We start from the raw sequence: 21058 nt of genomic DNA, 5'->3' as shown, positions 1-21058 counted from the left end.
TTGGCTCTTCCTTTTATACAGCCCAGGATACAATTCCCTGTATGTAATTCATGGACACACAGGAGACAGTGCCTGTCACTTATTTTCTCTCTTTGGTACAGTGATGCTGGGCCACCACAGCTGGTTTTCTGTGTGCTCTAAAGGAAGGCAGGTGACTGGAGAGGACATGGTGAAGCTGCAAGAACATTAGAAGCTTGGCAAAGAGACCAGGGTGGCAGCATTTACGCTCTTCTGTCACAGCTCGTTATTGGTGTGAGGGGTTATTCCACTTTTTGAAGTTGTAACAGAGCCTGGATTTGTGAAATAAAAATCTAGTCCCTCTTAGTATTTGGACAGTGGTTTGCAAGAGACAGGTGCTTTCTAACTGCTGTCAAGCTGAGCAAAAACCATGGATATTGTTGTGGTGTTCTTGAGCATGTTGATTCTGTTGAGTGGCAGTTCATTAGTTTGGGTTCTGTGCTAATGTGGCCACTGGACAGTTTAAGTCAGTTTAACTACGTTTGCTGTCGCACATGTGCTGTTTATCTCTGCCAACTGGTCAGACTTTTCAGATGCACCTTTTTTTTTTTTGGTCTAAAAATGAGATTTCACGTTGCGATCCTGTTTCCAGAGCCTAAGAAGAAAACCGCTGAAGTGTGAAATGTAGTACCTTTATCTTTAGAAACAGCTGATTATATTAGAGGAACTCCAGGGCTGTGTGACCAGCCAGCTTTCTGCAGGCGACTGCTAGTCCTTGAACCAGAATCTGAGAATCGTTGAACTAAAAAGAATTCTTATTAATCAAGACAGCTGAGAGTAAAGCCAAATGTTGGGCCGTAACAGTAATAAGCATACTGCTTATGTTAGGCAGAAATAAATAATTGGTGTACTTAAAATTTTAGAGGTTTGGGAAGTTGATGTGTTTTTGCCTGATTTTTTAAAATAAATGGATAAAGAGGAAAGATGTTTAGGTATCTACTTCATGCTTTTGTAGCAGATAACTAGACTGAAACTGTTGAAAAAGTGTAGTGATGTAAGCTACCTGCCCACAATCTTGACTCCCGAGGTAGTGATATTTTTGGGGGTAGGGGAAAGAGCTTGGCATACAGTGGCAGTCATGAAACAGGGCATCACTCAATGCATGCTGCATCCTAGAAAACAGTACACAGTATTTTTTCATGTCATTGGCTCCGTGTTTGCTAACATTTCTGCTTAAGCTTTAACTATATTATATAGTTTTATAGTTTATGTATTTTATAGTGAAACAGAAGCAGAGCAAAGGACATTAGCAGTTTCAGAAAGAACAGTCTTGGATAAGGAGAATTTACTTTGGAAATAAGTAATTGTGTAAGTATGGTAAAATGATGCTTAAGGGGCATGTACACTCATGTGTAAAATGAAGTATGTGGCTGACAATGGGTGCAGATTGGTACCTAATAAACTACTCTATTTTAATGGTTTGGGTTGGAAGGGACATTGAAGATCATTCCAAACCCCTGCCATGGGCAGGGACACCTTCCACCAGACCAGGTTGCTCCAACCTGGGTTTGAACAGTTCCAGGAATGGGGCATCCACAGCTTCTCTGGGCAACTCATGCCAGGGCCTCCTCACCACCCTCACAGCAAAGAATTTCCTTCTTATGTCCAACCAAACCTGCCCTCTTTCTGTTGAGACCACTCACCTATAGGAAGGTACCCTTGTTGATTTATTCTCCCCTAAATGTTTAACATAAAATTTGAGGTTTATATGTAGAAAGTCCAGTTCTGTTGTGTTTCTGACTTGAGTATCCCTTAAAGAGAGACTGGACTCAGCTGAGGGACTTGTGGGATGAATGTGTTTACTTTTAGTTGATAATTTGCCCTTCTTAATTAAATACTAGTCTCCCACACTGATTAAGTACACAGTTTTCAATTTAAATTGAAAAGTGTAAACTCTATTCTTAAGGTTACAACTGATGCTGCTTCTGCTGTGCAGTGATGTGCAGCTGGGTGCAGGTACAATCCATGCATCAGGCTGAGTGGTCTGAGAGAGCCTCTGGTATTTGAAGATGAAACCACAGCAGTGAGCAGGTTATTAAAATTGCTTCCCATTATTTTGACTGACTAATTCCCCCAAAATGGGCAGTCCCACTTCTTCTCCTATCATTTAGAATCTATTTGCACCAAACTTTAGTGCTTTGAAAATCTCATTGACCTCAAAGTCAGACTCTTTGAGTCTACACTGTGTCAGGGCAGGTTTAGGTTGAATACAAGGAAAAGGTTCCTCACCCAGAGGGTGATTGTGCACTGGAACAGGCTCCCCAGGGCAGTGGTCACAGCACCAAGCCTGACAGAGTTCAAGAAGTTTTTGGACAATGCTCTCAGGCACATGGTGTGACTCTTGGGGAGTCCTGTGCAGGGCCAAGAGTTGGACTTTGATGATCCTTGCAGGTCCCTTCCAGCTCTGGATATTATCTGATTCTATATGTCTGTCTCCAGCATGACACACTGGCACAAGGGCATTCACAAGACACCTTTCTGTGACACACAGGCAGTGTGAAACAGTGCCACAGGGCAAGAAACTCTGTGGGATACTAATAATTTTTATGTGTCCTACTTATTTAAAAAAAAACATGTTCATAAAAAGAAGAAAATCTCCTTTTGGTACCACTCTGCTTGCCAGTCACAGGACTTGTGCCTTCTTACTCACTGCTCTGGATCTGTGGAGAGCAGCTTCAGTTTCATAATGCCAGTCCAGCATCTTTTTAATATCATGCTGTTACTGATATATTTTTCACATCAGGAAATGAAAATGATTTTGATGAAGAGCAGTTCTAGTTTTAGCTCTAAGATAGGATTAGTCTGCTTTCCAATTCTTGTTTCTAAACGAAATCTGTGCCAACTGGAAATTATCCAGTTGGTTGAAAAATGACATGGGAGCAGCTCGGTCAGGAATATTTGCTTTTTTACCCTGGGGTTTCTTCCATCTGCCTAATAAAACAATTATATCACTGTAAGACTGAAATTTCCTTGTCCTTGTCCTGTCTGGAAGTGGATGGTGCTAGTGGCTGTTGAGGCAGATGGAAATCATTGCCTCTTTTTCTGCCCTTCTGTACCTGATACAGAGCCTGGGTCTGTCATCCCATCAACCCCTTTTTGGGTGCTGGGAAGCTGCTTACCAAGCCCACACAAACCTTCTCTTCTGGCCTACAGAAGCCCAGTTTTCTGCAGTGTACTAAATTCTTGGTTTCATTAAGTACTATAACACTATAAAGTTCTAGAGGCAATTAAGCATTTTGGTATATATTGGAAATGAAAATACGCTGTTGAAATCTTTTTCATTAGGCAGGTAAACCATTGTATAGCATTTCTTTTGGTATTTCAGCATCTGTGCAATTTGGGATCCTTGTGTCCTCTAAAGATTGTAACCTCTGATGGGGGAGAAAACAGCCTCTCCAAGTGTAAAAGTATTTTCAGCACATTTTTTTTCACTAAAATTTGTTCAAACTGGAAAGCATTGTCTGTTTTTTGTAGGACAATGCTGAGCTGGGGGTTCCAGTGACAATATAGAAGCAGCATGGAGGGAAGAGTGTCTCATCTCTGTTTATGCAGATGCTTTCCATCCATTTTCTGCCGTGATCTGCAAAATCAAATTCACAGTTAAACTTTTCAGAGTGACAACAGCATTAAGAGATTATAGCTCATCTGAGGGCACCAAATCAGTGAATGTGGGAGAATTGAGAAACTTGCAGTCTTTTAGAACTCTTTCAGAGCAATGTATAAATATAAACATTTTATTCTATGGAAGTTCTGACATTTGACTTTAGGAGGAACAGACTGTTGATGATGAATGTGGATTTTCACTGACAAGCTACAGAAGGAGAGGGGCTCCATCTCTCTGATCACCTCCATGGCCTCCTCTGGACCTGCTCTAACAGGTCCATGTCCTTTTTACATTGAGGGCCCCAGAGCAGGAGACAGCACTCCGGGTAGGATCTCACTAGAGCAGAGCAGAGGGGCAGAATCCACTCCCTCACCCTGCTACCCTCACTGCTCTTGGTGCATCCCAGGACACAGTTGCCTTTATGGGCTGCAAGTGAACATTGATGGTTCATGTCAAGCATGATATTTGTCAACATGATGTCAATATCCCTCTGTTTGCCACATTTGTAAACAGAAGGTTTCTTTCAGTTTTTGCTCTTTTCCAGCCCAATGATGATTTTTTCCCTACTTCTCTTTTTACCTCCTCCTTACATGTTTATTTCTGATACCTTTGTGTAAACCATTAAGCCCGAAATGCTATTTACAGTTTGCCACAGACTCAACTGGAGACAGTGTTTTCCTGCCCTTGGTGTATCTTCATTGTACAAAGAGGCTTCCTCCAGTCTCAGGCTGTAACTCCTAGGAGCTGTTCAGATGTACAGACAACAGACCTGCTTGAGTAATTTGCAAATGAAGTGTAAGACAGCAAATGACAGATGGTCGAGACAGACTGGCAAGAGTAAGAAACAGTCAAACAGTACAACCAGAGCATGGTCACGACACTGCTGGTTGTGCCCACTGACTGTGGGCTGCAGTGGCAGGGAGGAAGGCAAGAGAGGATGATGAGAGGATGTCTGTGGGTGCGTCAGTAGGTTCCCTTTCACCGTTTTGCCATGGTTAAATAACATTTATGGAGAGGCATGAGATTAGATTCTATTCCACTCTCCTACTTCCTTTTTTTTTTTCATAGTTACTTTCAAAATTGACAGTGTCCTTTCGAAATCCATACAAGTCTGTATTTTTAGTCATGTTCGTGCAGTTTGCGGTGTCGGGGAGAGGGAAAGGGAAAAGCATTCCCCATGACTGATGAGAAACAGCTGAAATGCTATAAATGTTGATCACTGTAGGCAAAATAGTAAATCAGGAATGGGCAAGGCAAGCATTTTATTTGTTTAAACTGTCCCATGGCTTGTTCTTGTTTATTTTTCTAGTTTAACTGGGTTGACAGAGTCATGGAATGAATAGTATGTATTTTATGGTTGTTTTACAACATCGCATCTCCAACAGTATAAATAAAACACAGTTTCTCAGCTCTTAGTGTTCCCTTTGTGATATTTCATTCTTGCATTTAGCATTTTGCACACTGACGTCCTGATACTGCGTCACTGACAACAACAGAGGTGTCCCCTGACACTTCAACAGCTTGGTAAAATAGTGAAGAGCAGTGTTATAAGAAGGTGGATATTTATGTAGCTTTCCTTATGGCCCCAAAGTTTATACAGTTAATATGAGGAAGAAATTCTTTGATCTGAGAATGGTGAGGCCCTGGCACAAGTTGCCCAGGGAACTTGTAGCTCCCCCATCCCTGGAAGTGTTCAAGGCCAGGTTGGAAGGGGCTTGGAGCAACCTGGGACGGTGGAAGGTGTCCTTGTCCATGACAGGGAGTTGGAACGAGATGGTCTTTAAGATCCCTTCCAACCCAAGCTGTTCTATGATTCTTTGAATATGAATAATTTTCACGTAGCCTCTCCTAGTGAATAACTTCAATCCTAGTTTCCTGCACAAGTTTGACCACCAATCCCTTATTTATTACTGTCCCTAGCACTTCAGTTTGGTTGCAGTGATTTGCTTTTTTTCCTTTTCCATGAGTACCAGCTAACTGTTTTTATGAGAGATACCAGCTTGCATCTCCATTAGCATTTTGAGCTGGGGATTCCATGAGGAAACTTTCCTGTTGCTCTTCATTAACTGTACTTTTTGCTCACATGGCAGAGCAGTTCATGAACTGGATGCCTTTCAGATGAAATGAATATAGAAGATGCACTCTAATAGCGTGCCTGATATGCTCCAAAAGCTAATGGGCATTCAGTCTATGGCACCTGATCAGAAAGTCCTCAGCACCAACTGTTTTGCTGTAGAGATCTGCTCCTGGAACACCCTTACTCATATAAATGTAGCAGCTTTTAGTAAAAACTTAACTAAGGTTGTTTTATTTCCTTATTTTGTTTGCTACATTAAGATAATAAGAACTTAGAAACATATACACAGGAATTTGATCCTTTTGCTACCAATTAATTGTTGGGCTTAAATGTTTGCAGCAACAAGGCAAAATTGATAGCGAGTATTGTACTGTGTACATTTGTAAATCCAAAAGAGATGAGCTCCTTGGAGATCACTACATACATTATCTACTCAGTTATTGTTTGAAATCTTAAAGCAAACAAAAATAGCCTTTTTTGTTTTTTTCAGGGCAGTCTGAATATTGTCTTCGTGTCTTACTTTTGTCATTCTCAAGCCAAAATGTAAGGCTGCTACTTGGAAAACAAATTGCATTAAATCCCCCCCAGACCTATTCCTTCTTTTTCTTTTTTTCACTACCAAATACTTTTTTTGCAAAAAGAGAAAAAAAAAAAGGAAACTGTTGAGTGATGTTGCACAAAATGGTAGCCAGGAATCACATCTCAGGGAACAAAGAATGATGTCTCTACAGAACACTCCCTAGCACTGGGGGCAAAACTAATGGATGTGCACTTGGCCAGCCTGTTTGAAAGAGCACTTCCAGTGTTTCAGGGAGCTCATACAGCATCTGGAAGTGGAGTACTTCAGATATAGTGTGCTCAGAAAAGCTAAGCCTGGTGATACAGTAAAATAACAGTGCTCCTATAAAGAAGGAATGTAAAGTGTGGGTTTTTCTTTTAGCTCAATCGTTGGGTGTGAAATTGAATTGAGAAGTCTCCAAACTATATTAAATCACCCCCTTGGCATTGCCACAGGAACAATTTATTTCATCTTGAAGGAGCCTTTGGTTTCCAGATCAGCGGAGCTAAGCAGGAGGAATGTGCGTCACATTGAGGTAAATAGGGATGTGAGCTGGTTAAAAACAGAAAAGGCAACACAGCAAAATTCTGTGCCCCTGACATTTGTCAGCCTCTTCCGAAATGTGAATGCCATTTCCATTAAGCTTTGGGGCAGATATTATCTCTGTACCTTTTGTTGTGCTGGTGACTTGGAAGCTGAACATAAATGTATTTGGTTCAGCTGATTTTTCAAGAGGGAAAAATCTGTTGTTTTGTTCACCAGGAAGTTTGCTGTGCCATTGCAATGCTGTCATGCCTTGGTGGGCATGTAATGCAGGAGGGCTGCTAGTGAGGGATGGCTCTTGTTGCTTTAGTGCCAGTGTGAGGTGGGACTAGAGAACTTCCAGCTTCTGACCTACTTTTGTCATCACAACTTTTTGAGGGATAACAAATTACAAATGTCTTCACAACACTATGTAACATCTGTTATACTTTCTCAAAGTCTGTCTCTGGAACAAGACACTGAATCTGTAAGCAGTAAGCGTTACATCAAATATTTCTACTGTCAGAATGATTTTGGCACAACGTGAAGGCAAAACCCTTGACGCTTCCTTCAGGGTCTAAAAGTTCTACGCAGATGCCTCCAAACAGCCCCAGCGTGTGAGGGTAACGTGGCAGGATGTGTGAACCATGGAGCAGGACTGTGTGCTGACATGTTTTGTGCCCAGTGTGGGTCTCTTTAGGGTTTGTTCCCTGCAAAGTGCAGAGCAACAAAGTCATTTAGCGTCACATCTGGAATACAAACTGCGCATCCCTTACGTAGTAAAGCATAAAGGTACTAGGATCCCCTTTATCATGATTGCAATAGTGCAAGCAAATTGGCCTTAATTTAACCAAAAAGAGAGAGTTCTAATAAATTTTAACCCGCCCCTCTCAAAGTCCAATTGTAAAATTTATTTTGGCTTTACTGTTTTGTTTCATCTTTGGCTCACAATTTACCTGACCTTCATCCCTTGAAAACAAGAGAAAGCCAAGCACAGAGCAACAAACTGAACAGACCAGGGTAGCAAACCTGGGTTGGTTTGTTCATATCCTGAGACAATTGTTCAATTTTGGAAGATGCTAATTATTGCCATGTTTAATGTAAAATAAACCCAAGTTATTTTTAATCCTGTCTTAATGCTCTCCTTTACCTTAAGGATGAGATAAGCGGAGCTTTTCACTGAGTTCCAATGTGAGGAACACACTTTTAGACAGTACAGTGGTCACTGGAGAATACTTTGTAATTCTGATTACTTGGCAAAATACCCTGGTTTTCCCCCCTTTCAAAATGTGTCACATCTAGAAATGTTGCCATCCTGAAATGTACCCTGGCAAATGACAGGTGGAAGGACATATTTTTCTGTTAGTTTACAGCTATGGGATTGTATGAGGGATTCCCTTCCTGCAAACCAACATTCAGACACTAGTATTCAGTCTGAATATTTTATTCAAATAATACCTTGTCCCACTTGTAAGTAGGGAAGTAGAAAGATCCCACACTCTCAGCTACAGCTACAGCTACCTCCAATGAAAGGTAAAATAAAAAGCTATGACCTGGAGACCTGTGCCTTAAGAGGATCTCTGAATGGTAAATTTGTATTTTATTCTTCTGCCATTTCTTAAAGGCAATAGGACAATAGAAACTCTTTACTACTCATCATCATCATCATTTTAAAATATTTTCTCTATTTACAGCACTCCTGGAATTTTAACTGAGAATCAATAGTGATTTTTCATATACTCTTCCAGAATTTCCCAATAAGTTTCACCTTTTTTGGAAGGAGAGAATTTGATAATTGATGAAGCTGTTGTTTACACTGGTGACTTCTGGGAGTTCCTGCCATTAAGGCATTTTCACTTACGAGTTGCATCAAGCTGCTTCTTGTTTTGTGTGGCTCATGAAACAGTTGTTACAAGCGCTTGACATGAACCCAGGTCTTTAAAGTTCTGATTAGACAAATCAGAGTCCCTTTTTCTTTTCCTCTTGTCTCTTTTCTCCATTCACCACAGAAATGCATACTGCCCTTCTCTAATCTTTCCTTCCTTCCTATCCTTTTCATAAATGTAATTAGCCTTTTTTCTACTTCTGGGCCAATGGCATTTTGAAATGTTATGGGTCTAGTGCTAAATAACCTCCTCAGCTTAAGCCTAAATCTTTTAGCTGTCAGTCTTAGTTTCATGGCAATGCTGTTTGTTACTTTAATTCAGATAATCCCTTTTCCCTGACATAGTTTACTGATTTCCTTGTACTTGGATGTATCAGGAAACGCATCATACCTTAGTTTCTGTTTCCCAAGGCAAGATGATAGAATCATAAAATGGTTTGAGTTGGATGGGACCTTAAAGATCATCTTGTTCTGATCCCCTGCCATGGGCAGAGACAACTTCCACTAGACCAGTTTGCTCAGGTCCCTGTCCACCCTGTCCTTGAACACTTCCAGGGATGGGGATCATCTACCTTCACCTCCTGTGACAGGTTCACAACTTCTCTGATCATCCTTGCAGTCATTTGTTGCTCTTCCTTAATCAAGGATGAGCAGAGCCATACACAATATCCAGGCTAGGTCATTACAGTACCTTCAATATGACATTTACATATCCCAATTGTGAAGTAGCTTCCAGCTGATATTTTCTAGGCTTTTTTTTTTGGTTTTCTTTTTTAAAATGTACGTCGCTTTAGTGACTCCTTTATACCCCTAGAAGTAACCAGTGTGCCCATCCTCTTTGCTATAAACAGGGAATGAATCTGTTAGTAGATTGTTTTTGTTATGAGACTCTTCAGTGCTTGGCCTCCATGTGTTCTATCAAATTCCATCTTTCTTCTTGTGCTGCACAAGAACTCTGCAGTGTTGCAACCAGTGTGGCTATGTGGAAACAAATATATTCAACTCTGAGAGGTGAGTTTATGTCTTACAGGAATATTTATATCCAGTGCAGAACTAATTTCAGGAAAAACATATTTTGTAATTGTAAATTATGTCTCTTTCCCTATTGTAGTTAGTTCCTTGGAGTATCTTTTAATAAATGAACAGGAAAAATCAAAATAGGAAAAGTGCTTGCTTTGTTTGCTTGCAAAACTCTAGGAAAAACATTAGACTAAAGTTTTAAATCACAGCCATCTCCTAAATCAAATGTGTAACAAGGGTGATAATGAGTGCAAACACACTGAATAATAAAATGTAATTTGGGTTCTGAATTCTAGGGCTCTAATCCAAAACTCGCTGATGTCTGTGGGAAGGCTTCCATTGATTTGAATTAGGCCTTGGCTTTTGTCCTGAATGAACACAATACCAGTGGAGCTATTCATGAAAGAAATGTTTGGAAATAAATCACAGGAACTTGCTGGGTCAGAACCCAATTCACTTGCTAATTCTGGCAGTCATGTTTTACAATGCTCGTTTTGTCGATACTTTGTCACAGTCCCTCGCATGAACTAACTAAATTCCATCTTAAAAAAAAATCATTTGCTGCCGCTGCTGCAATGGAAGGTTGTTTCTGGATCATTACTCTGATGTTTAAAAATTTCTTTAACTTCTAGCCTGAACCTATTTATGCCAACTGTTTCCACGTGTTTTATGCCAACAGTTTTCTAGTTTCTACTCTACACAGTGTCCTTTGTCCTGACTCGGAACAGTTCTGGTAAACTTTGCTTTGTTTTGCTAAATAAGGCAAGCATTTTCATTTCTTATTCAGTGAGTTGTTCATTCATAGAATCATGGAATGGTTAGTTGGAAAAGACTTCTAAGACTAAGACTTCTAAAAGAGTTCACCCATTAATCCAGCACTGCCACGTTCATCACAAAACCATGTCCCCAAGTGCCACATCCACATGTTTTCTGAACACTTTTAGGGATGGTGATTCCATCACTTCCCTGGGAAGGCTGTTGCAATGCTTGAAAACCTGTTCCATTAATAAATTCTTCCTAATAAAACCTCTCCTGGCACAACTTGAGGCCATTTCCTCTTATGATATTGTTTGTTATCTGGGAGAAGAGACTGACCTCCACCTGGCTACACCCTCTTCTCAGGGAGTTGTAGACAGAAATAAGGTCCCCCCTGAGCCTCCTTTTCTCCAGGATGAGCCCCCCCCTTCCCCTAGCTCCTTGTAACCTTTATCTGAATCTATTCCCATTTGCCTTAATTTGTTTGGGATATAGCCAACAAACCCTGCATTTTTAATGAGGTGCAATAGTGCTCTATATAATGCTGTTAATACTTTCCTTGCTTTACTGGAAATACTTTTCCAGATATATCCAGTATCTTGTTTGCCTCCTTATGGCTGCAATTCACTGATCACTGTTATCATGTAACTCACACGGTGTTGGTCAAGGTGAGCTCTCATTTAGTGGCAGAAATAGTTTTTAGTCCAGGAGAGCATAGATTTGCCCTTGTCCTCAGAGGCTTTTAGCTCATGTCTGTCACTCCAGCCCTCATTTCTTCCTTGCGTTTGTCCTCGGCGTTGGCTGTCGTAAATGATAACCATCAAGCTTGGGTAATCAGCAGCCTTAATTAGTATGGTCCTATTTTGTGATAATTTTGTTAATTTAGAAAAAAAAACAGAAATTTCAGACACTGCTAGAGGTGGTGAGTCAGGATGATGGGAGCTAACAGAAGGTGACAGTAAAGAAAGAACTGGGGAAAGGTGCCCAGTGTTAGGCACAGGAATGAGATGAAGAGGGGGTGTGGAGCTCACGAGGGAGAAGTGAGAACTTGATCAAATGAAGGCTCCTCACATTTTCCAGAGCATTAATTGAGCCTCATGGAGACATACTTGGGATGGATGAAGACACTCCAAAATCCCAGAAATAAATGATTAACTCATGACTTTTTGCATTTTGACTTTTCAAGAGTGACATCACTGCTGCTTAACTTTGGACGTCCTTTTTTTTTTCCATAAGTTTTCAAAGTGCTCTGAAAGTTTAAAGACTTATTTTCTAAAAGCATTTTAAAAGTACTGAATCCTAAAAGCACTTTAAAAGTCCTGAATTGAGAGGATTATGAGTCTTGAATAATTTATCCACAAAACTTGAAAGGGAGAGAATTTGCTTAGGTCTTTAAAATGTATATGATAAATTTTCTTATAGATTGGAACAACTCTGAAAGACTTTTATCCAGATAAGTACATTCAGCACTTATTAGAAGTCACAGGCAATAGCAATTAAGGCATAAGGCGTTTCCTGGGAATTAATGTGAAGCTGGGAGGAGTTGGGATGGCTCGAGATGCAGCTGAGGGCCATTAAATTCAGTTGATGATTAATGACCTCTGCTGAGGTCATTATTATTATCAGCTGAAAACGTAGAAAAATCCAGATGTATGGCTTTTTTTAATAGGAGTTGCAGTTTCAGTTGGTGCAGTAGAATTGTCCCCACTGTGGATAGACTGCCCTGTATTAATATCAAATAGAGGCTTGACTTTCTTCCTCCCCACGGCATTTTTAGGAGTGTTAATCAAAGCTGGATCTCTAAAGCTGTGCCAGTATCAAATAGAAAAGTAAGCAGAATAAAGTCCATAGTGCTTTACAGTTCTCCCAGTGTAGCAGTGGCATCCAGCACTTAATCAGCTTTTTTTAGAGATACTTCATCTATCCCTTTCAGTGCCTAATGAGAAAGAGTTTCAGGATTGCCTAGGAACGTGCCCAGAAAATTCCTTGTGCTCCCTGTTCTTGGACCCACGTTTGAAATTGTGTCCTACCTTCTTTTGCATTATGACTCCAACCAAGACCTGGGGTCTGGGTTGTGTTATAAAGAGGGTGGGTACACAGCACTGGCTGATGCAGGCAAATACTGCTGCATCCATACAGGTAGGATCTCTTTCCTAATAAATAGTCACTCATAACAGATACTTCCAAGTGTTCAGACAAGTCCATGCATGGTTTCTTCCATGGTTGGTGAAACTTTTTTTTTTTTAATATAATGAATTATTTCATTTTTGACTTGTAGGGAAAATGAGAGCTTACTACAGGGGACTAGATATATAAATATAAATACCTTGATATCTCTCATAGAATCATAGAACTGTGTAGGTTGGAGGAGCCTTTAAGATCATCAAGTCCAACTATTAACCCAGCACTGCCAAGTCCCCTACTAAACCATGTCTACCTATGTATTAAAGCTTGTTTACTTCAAGATGCTTTTTCAAAATGTACTGAAGAAGTCTGAAATAGGTAACATAGGTGTCATAGAGACATGAGTTTTAATTAGTCACTTTAATTTGGACTATGTTTCTGAATGCTGTGTGAGTCCTACTTTACATGGATGCTGGGCTCCTGTCCCTTCTCTCCCTTCCCCCAGCCCATTTAGCCTGGTCATTGTGAAAGCTGTAGCATCAAATTTCCAAGCAGGACAGGAGTGAAATGGCTCCTGCTTTTGGCTGACCTTTATACAAATGCCACTGGATGAAGACTTCTGCTCAGGAAAATGGAATTTTTCAAAAATGTCAGCAAAGCAGACAAAAGGCGTAACTCACGTGGGAAATGTTGACAATTTGTACATTAGGTGGTATGACTAGACCCGTTTGTACAAACCTAACAGCATCACACTGCTTTGGGGATAGCTGTGTGCCTTTAGTCACCCTCAGCCAAACCACGGAGCTCTCGCCTCTCTTTTTTCTTTCCTTTTTCTTTTTTTATTCCTCCAAAGTGTCTCCTGCGGTGAGAGGAAGAGGTGAGCGAGGTCAGGCAGAATGAAATGAAAAGCATGAAAGCTTAATAGACCACAGGGAGGTTCCTTTGAAAGGGTGCCAGAAATGGAATATCAGTTATGGGGAAGAAGACCACAGAGTTGGCAGCGAATGAAAGGAGATCTGGTACATGCGCATTGGTGTGTCACAATCTTTGCCATGGCCCTGGTCTGTTTTCTCAGTTAACTCTTTAACAGATATCTCAGGCTGACAGTAGTTACTCCCCCAGTGCCATTAGTGCTCCCTGATGCAGCTGCACTGTGCTTCAGGATACATTTTTTCTGAGTTCTGAATTTTTTGTTTTGCTTGTAAGCTCAACAGATGAGAACTGAAGTATTGATGAGATTACATAAATTGCATTTTCTTTTTTATCTTCTGCAGTCTTTACCAGTTATTCACTCTAAGGATAAGAAATTGTTTTCCTGGATGAGAAGAAAAGAAGTCATATTTTAAAACCATACTGACTTGCAGAGATAGCAAAGAAAACATAGAATCATAGAATGGTATGCATTGGAAGGGACATTAGAGATCATTTAGTTTCAACCCTGCTGCCATGAGCAAGGACATCTTCCACTAGACCAGGTTGCTCCAAGCCCCATCCAGCCTGGCCTTGAACATGTCCTGGGATGGGGCAACCACATCAGGTTGTTGTAATTATACAAACCTCTGACATAATAGCCCTCAGTGAGTGAAATGGTGTTGTAAATCATCTCAAACACTGGATTTTTCAGGATAAAGCACTCAAGAGAAAGGGCTTTGCTCTGGCTGATTGTCCATCTTCTAAGACTTCAAATCTTGGTTGCAGTAATTCAAATGCTTGGAATTGATGTGCAACTCAGTGGATGACAGTCTGAAATTTGGGTAAATGCAAAGGCTGGACTAAATGATAACTACCCCCCCTTTCGGCCTTAATATTTTATGAATCTGTACTTGTGTGAATGAAAAGACCTGTGCAAGTGCCAGAATTGATTTAAGGATTTTGCTTTTATTTGATGGTGTGGAACTAGTCCTCTGCATGCTCACAGCTTACAGAGAAATCACAGAGGGTCTGAGCCTCCAAGGCTGCCAACGTACCTTGAATTTCTGTTCATCTCCTGGTCCATGGATGTGGTACACTTCAGACCTTTCTTTTACAATGTTGAAATATCCATATTTTTGTCATGTTCTTTTGAAAGTGTTTCTACAGCCTGAAATTTGCCTTTGGGACAGGTCACTGTTTTCAGTTACCCAATTTGTTTTCCAGATGCTACAGGAACTGTCAAGGAATGACTGTGTTTCTGCACTAAGTATTTAAATGACAAAACATCCAGAACAAACATATCATGCAATACCAAATGACACTGCAGTGCTGATGTGGATGTAACCCTCAGTTCCAGCCTTTCTGCTGACTCCATTGTAATTCAGCACAATGGTTGCTTCTGTAGAGATGAGCCCATAGTTATCTGGTGTTTTCAGTCATGTGCCCTTTTCAGCTTCATTTCATGTGTCACTGTGGCAGTTTTGCTCAACTTCTGTGAGAAGTTCTATAGCTGCTGGGTTCTCAATTTGCAGTCTTCTTCCCCCAAACTTTTTGCAGAGTCCAGCACTACCAGACCAGTGCTTTCCTCAATTTGTTTTCACAGAGCCTTTATCACTCTATGGACACCTGCCCCCAAAGGCCACAGTCTGAAACCTCCTGGTTAAATGGTTGTCAAGTTTCAGATTCTGCTTTGACACAGACTGATGTGACAGAGCACAAAATTAATCCTCAGCATTGTTTCTTTTTAATTTGCAGGAGAAATTCGAAGGCTTGTTCCGTGCCTATGATGACTGTGTGACATTCCAGCTGTTCAAAAGCTTCAGGCGTGTGCGGATAAATTTTAGCAGTCCCAAATCAGCTGCTCGTGCCAGAATAGAGCTGCATGAAACACAGTTCAGAGGGAAGAAGTTAAAGTTGTATTTTGCACAGGTAATGAAATCTGGAATCTACTTCTGTCAATGAAGAGCTTTTATAGAAATATTATGCAGTATCACCAAATAAAAGTAATAAAGGTTTCTCCCATGCCCAATCTCTTTTGGGAAAGATTACTCAAACCTCCTTATGTTGACTGAACTGTACCTGCCCTGAGGGTCTGCAGTAAATTTAAAGGGCCACTTAGGACTAAAGTTGCTTATTCAATGCACAGAATTACATAGCTTAGAGGTGATTTACAACAGTGGGTGTTGTCTGTGGGTAACTCTCTAAACCAACCGTAAAAAAAGTGCTAATGTAAAGAATCCAAATGAGTAATAATTAAAAAAAAAAAAGCTGGATTACTTATTTGACTGCAACCCTGAGCCACAGTCAGGCTTTCTCCTGCCTTTTGGGTTTTTTTTCCTTACTGAATACATGAATTAAAAATATTGAATTCTCTAGAAAGAATTCATTAAGTTCAAGTAAAAGGAAGCAGGTAGGGGAAGAACAACACACTCAGCTTGGGGACATAGGTGATTATATCCATCTACTGGAAGTGTCAGGTGGGGGTTCAGTTCTCCTTGGACAAGGGAGAAAGAACAGAGACCTTCCACAGCCTGGGTGGGTAACAGGCCCCAGCCAGCATATAGAAAGGTGAGAGAGGTTGAGAGCCCAACCACCACCTCTTGTGAATGCATTTTAATGAATTGCTGTGGCCACTGTGGCATGTGAGATACCCACTAGTGTCTGTGAGCAATGTAAACATGCTTGAGCAATGTAAGCATGCTTTGGGCTGCCAGATTGGCCCTTCAGAGGTCTGAGATTAAGGGCTGACTCATTTGAAGGTATCAGGCAAACCCAAGAGGCTGTTAAATTGTGATGCTTTTCATCCAAAGTACTTGGTCAAAATAGGAGCTGTTTTGAGCCTCAGCAGGAGATGAGTTCAGAAGATCTTACAGTTGGATTTACGTGTTGAGAATCCGCCTCAATCCCATTTTATATGCCTTAATCTCCTAGATCTGGCTCTGGGGGTTTTTTTCTGAGAGGTTTCAAAACTTGCAGTTAAGCAGATCTGAGAACCATTTCACTCTCCCTGCACAATCAAGAGGTTAATTGGAAACTTGGGATAACAAGTAAAAGAAAAATGTGCACAATAGTGATTAGTCTCCCTATCTAAGCAGATTTCCTGCAGAGCCATTCTGGCATCTGCACTGTGCTCTCCAGTACACTCAGCCTTAAGAGAGCTTATTAGTCGTGTCCAGGGATGAAGATGTGGAAGCAGCACAGTGTCTGGGGCAGTGTATGGCCTGAGCCAGGCTGAAGAACAACTTCCAGACTTAGAAGTTCTGGGGAATGTGGAGTTGAGAGACCCAGACTGGCTCTTTGCAAACCCATTCCAGTATGGCAGGATTGTCAGCACCCTGATGCATTTGCTGTCATGGAAATGCAGTTTATTGTTCTGGGCTCGAGGTGGTTGTAACCTTGCTCAGGTATGGCTGTAGTATAATTCACTTATGCTGAGGCTTCTTTAACATAAAAGAAAAGATCAGGAATTAAACTAGATAATTTAAGATGGAAATAAGATGAGAACATTCAGTTGCAAATTACTAAGGAACATGATAGATTCCTTTATCACTTCAACTAAAGAAATGAAATATTTGGAAACTTTTCTGAAGTTACTTATAAGGCCTTGATGCAGGAGTTACTGGTTTCTTGTGTAATATCTTTTTTTATTTAGGCATTTAGACCAGGAGATCACGACAGCATCTTTTCAGCCTCAAAAATCTCTAAACTAGCAGCTGTGGATACCAAAGCTTTGTACTTATCCTGAGAGAAGGTATACAATAGGCACAAAGAGTGTAGCTTTGCTGACGTAACAGCCCTCCGCTGTGCATTTACTGCAGAGGCACCATCTGTAAGGCTGAGATGAAATTCATCTCCAGGCCTTCTCTGCTGAGACTGACGTTGAAACCCTGCCTGGGTGGCATTTGGGATTAGAAGTGTATGGTTTGAGTAATCATTCCATTCAGCCATCCTGTGAGGATGAAAAGCTGGACATGACCTGGCAATGTTCACTGGCAGCCCAGAGAGCCAACTGTGTCCTGGGCTGTATAAAGGGAACAGTGACCATCAGGAAGAGGGAGGTGATCCTCTACTCTGCCCTCGTGAGACCCACTGGAGTGCTGCATCTGGGGTCCTCAGCACAGGAAGGACCAGGGCTTGTTGGAGCAGGTCTGGAGGAGGTACACCAGGGTGATCACAGAGCTGGAGTACCTCTGCTATGGAGACAGGCTAAAAGAGCTGTGGTCATTCAGCCAGGAGAAGAGAAGGCTCCAGGGAGACCTTATTGTGGCCTTTCAGTACTTGAAGGTGGCCTGTGAGAAAATAGGAGACAAACCTTTTATTGCAATAGGATAAGGGGGAGTAGTTTTGAATTGAAAGAGGGCAGATTTAGACTAGATGTAAGGAGAAGGTCTTTTACAATAAGAGTGGTGAAACACTGGCACAGATTACTCAGAGAAGTTGTGGATGTCCCATCCCTGGAAACAGTCAAGGTCAGGTTGGACAGGGCTCTGAGCAAACTGATCTAGTTGTAGATGTGCCTGCTCATTGCAGGAGGGTTGGACGAGATGATCTTTAAAGGTCCGTTCCAACCCAAACCATTCCGTGATTCTACCCTGTGTAAAACAATGTCTTTTGTTGTGCTTTAAAGATTCAGACCTCTGAGACAGATGGAGACAAGCTTCATTTGGCACCACCACAGCCTGCAAAACAGTTTCTCATCTCGCCTCCAGCCTCCCCACCTGTAGGGTGGCAACCAATAGATGATGCAACACCTGTCATCAACTACGACCTCCTTTATGCAGTTTCCAAGCTTGGACCAGGTAAGCTTGTGGCCCTTGGGTGAAAATGCATCAGAAAAAGAAGACAAGAAATATCAACATAGATAATAGCTGTAGAGGGAGTTGGCATAAAGTCTATAAGTCACTTTAATGCTTTGGATTTAAGTTGATGGATGTCAACTGGTTCTTTTCTTCAGAATGAGTTTTGCCATATGTATGCACAGAATTGAATGTTACCTGCAGCTCATGAGTACTGTTGGGTTGAACAGCAGATCAAAGCTTGCTTACAGAATTTATTGTGCTGGGGTTTGTGCTTAGATGAGACAATTGATGGTTTAGGCAGAGGCTGGACAAATGTTTTGCCGTGAACTTGAGGAGTTCTTAAATGACATCTGCTTGGTACTGCATTCCAAGATGCAGATACCTCATCAAATGTTTAGGCATTACAGCACCTCCACTGGAGTGGAGAATGTCTCACGTTAACAAGTTTGTCAAGAGAGAACTACCCTTCCTCAGTCCCAGCAGGATTGCTTTGTTAGGAATGCTCATTTTCTGCTGAAAACTGCAGGCAGGTAGAATGGGATAAGTTGTAGCCTCTGTTAACATAGAACAGATGTCCAATGGGTAAGGCAGACAGCCTTTCTTCTGTCTTCCCATCTTCAGCTGATGCCAGTAATTGAAGATAGCTGGGATTTTCAAGCAGTGCTTTCCCTTAGAAAATGCTAATCTGATAAAACAAAAAGTTTTCAGAGGAGAGGGTTACTTTTGATTTAATTAAGTCATCTTTACAAATGGTTTTCTTTCGAAGCTGTTAAAGCATCCTCTTTTAAAAATTTCAAAATGGAAAAGGTTCCAGTTTCAGGTCTAAGCAGTATTGTTTAGAAATTAATCTAATTTACATTCATAAACCACAAGGAAAAAAAAGCTTATTAAATTATGTTCATACCAAAATAAAACACTTCAGATTCAATCTAATAACAATTGGAAGGGTGAGCTTATGAAAATTTAGCAGTTTATTTTTGAAATTCTTGTGGGATGAGAGAATTGTTTTCTCCCCAGCAGTACAGGAGATGCTGCTTGCTCACTCTGAGAGCAACTTCCACTTGAAGACATCTTATCACTGGGGCTCTTGTGCAACTGCACCAGAGTAACCCAGAGCTGGAGTGCATGGGGTGCAGGAAGATGTTTCATGATTCACAAGGTTTTCTGGATTATCTCCTATCTTTTTCACATGGGATCCTTCACAGTGGGAAAATAAATATCAGGAGAGCATCAGAGATTCCTGTGGTTTATTCCCCTTCAGCAGGAAAGCCCACAGAAAAAGGCAGTGAAGTGTAATGCTTCGTACTATACAGCATATTATTATTTCCAGAATTGATACTTTGCTTCTAAACTGCTGAATAAAAGAAAAACAAAAACCTTTTTTTTCTTCCTTTTGATGCTGCAATGTTATAAATGGAAACATGTAAACGAATTCCTGAGCTAGCTGGGTAATAAATCAATTCCTATTCTGGAGCAGTGGAATGTGAAATATCACTCATTGTCCCACACACTGGGACAGCTTTGCGTGAAGGTCAAATTCACCAGGATTTAAGGAGCCTGAAGGGAGCAATATGAAAAGTCGCTGTGTGCTCTCTTCTTTCTATTTTTAGCGCTCGTTAGAGGGATCAATTTTAGTTAACTGCAGCGGCGGGTTTAAAATAGTGTTGCTGTTCTCAGTTTGTACATTTACTATGTTTAGAATTTCATTGAAAAACAAATCCCACTGACACTCATTTCTTGGTATCGCAGCAGTAAGACATACTGGTGGGAATCAAATAGCACTGGTAGCTGCAGCAAAGGCAGATTTTTTTTTCCATTCAAAAACACAATTAAGAAATGTAACTATGGCTTATCGGCTATTGAAAAACACTGGCACAGTTGTTGACAGAACTGTGAATGTTAGAGCCTGACTTCCAGGTCTTTAACTTGCAGGGAATCTTTGCTATGTTAAATTTGGTAAAATAAATATCTAAGGACCAGGAAAACTCATGTGAGCTTGTAAACAGTGAATAGTGTCTTTGTATGTCCTCGGCACAAGGTGAATTTTACTGACCTACTTCGCTGGGAATGCAAGATGCACCACTTGGACACGCTTCTTTCCCATTCCATGAATACAGGTCACCTCCTGTCACAGTACGCTGCCATAATCATCATAGCCACAAAATTAGAGACCAAAACTCTCCCTGGCTGCAAAACATTGGGAGATTTGCTCCAGAGTATAATGAATATGTAGGTGAGTTAAAAGATTTGCTGTGTGCCCTCCTTTTCCAAGCTCAGTTTTTGGATAGGTGTTTTTGCTGCAGCAGTGACCGACTGGCATCTCAGGGATCTAACGGAACAGGTTTCATCCTGCTGTACTCAAAAGGAAGCTGGTTTTTGGTCCTTTCACTTTAAATTGAGATCAGTGAGGGTGCATTTACTCTTAGGGAAGATCATGGCATATTTAATTAAGATCCTGGTTGATTGATGTATATTCTCACTTTCTGCAGATGCAGAAATTAGGCTTTAAATGAGGCATGAACGGAATGCTGTAGATCAGTCAAAGCCAGGAACTGTGACTGTGCTTGGTGCTGACCACCAGCCTATAAATTTTTCAATATATTGCAAATAAAGAAGTGTGTGGTCATTAATCAGTTTGATGGAAAATGTTCCCACTGTCAAGAGAACTTCCAGATTTGAAATGCTAGTATAGACTCAGAGGAATTGTGCTGAGCTGGGGTGGTTGGCTGGCTGTTTGCCTGGTAGGTCCAGGTTGTATCCTTGCCTGGCCCAACTTGGACCT

At 41.0% G+C, this 21058-nt stretch overlaps 1 protein-coding gene across 2 annotated transcripts in view; it reads left to right on the top strand.

Moving 5' to 3' along the window:
- Positions 1-21058, top strand: part of RCAN2 (regulator of calcineurin 2) — an 81460-nt gene that overhangs the window by 50257 nt on the left and 10145 nt on the right. For both annotated transcript variants that reach the window (XM_018088756.3, XM_018088757.3), the window contains 2 exons: positions 15233-15406; positions 18105-18276. In XM_018088756.3, the coding sequence (XP_017944245.1) occupies positions 15233-15406; positions 18105-18276 (346 nt within the window). The remainder of the gene's footprint in view (positions 1-15232; positions 15407-18104; positions 18277-21058) is intronic.

The sequence above is a fragment of the Manacus vitellinus genome, unplaced genomic scaffold, assembly GCF_001715985.3.
Source record: "Manacus vitellinus isolate BGI_N305 unplaced genomic scaffold, ASM171598v3 scaffold_11_pilon, whole genome shotgun sequence".
NCBI lineage: Eukaryota > Metazoa > Chordata > Aves > Passeriformes > Pipridae > Manacus > Manacus vitellinus.
The sequence above is the reverse complement of the archived record's forward strand: the minus strand, read 5'-3'. Positions and strand labels throughout refer to the sequence as shown.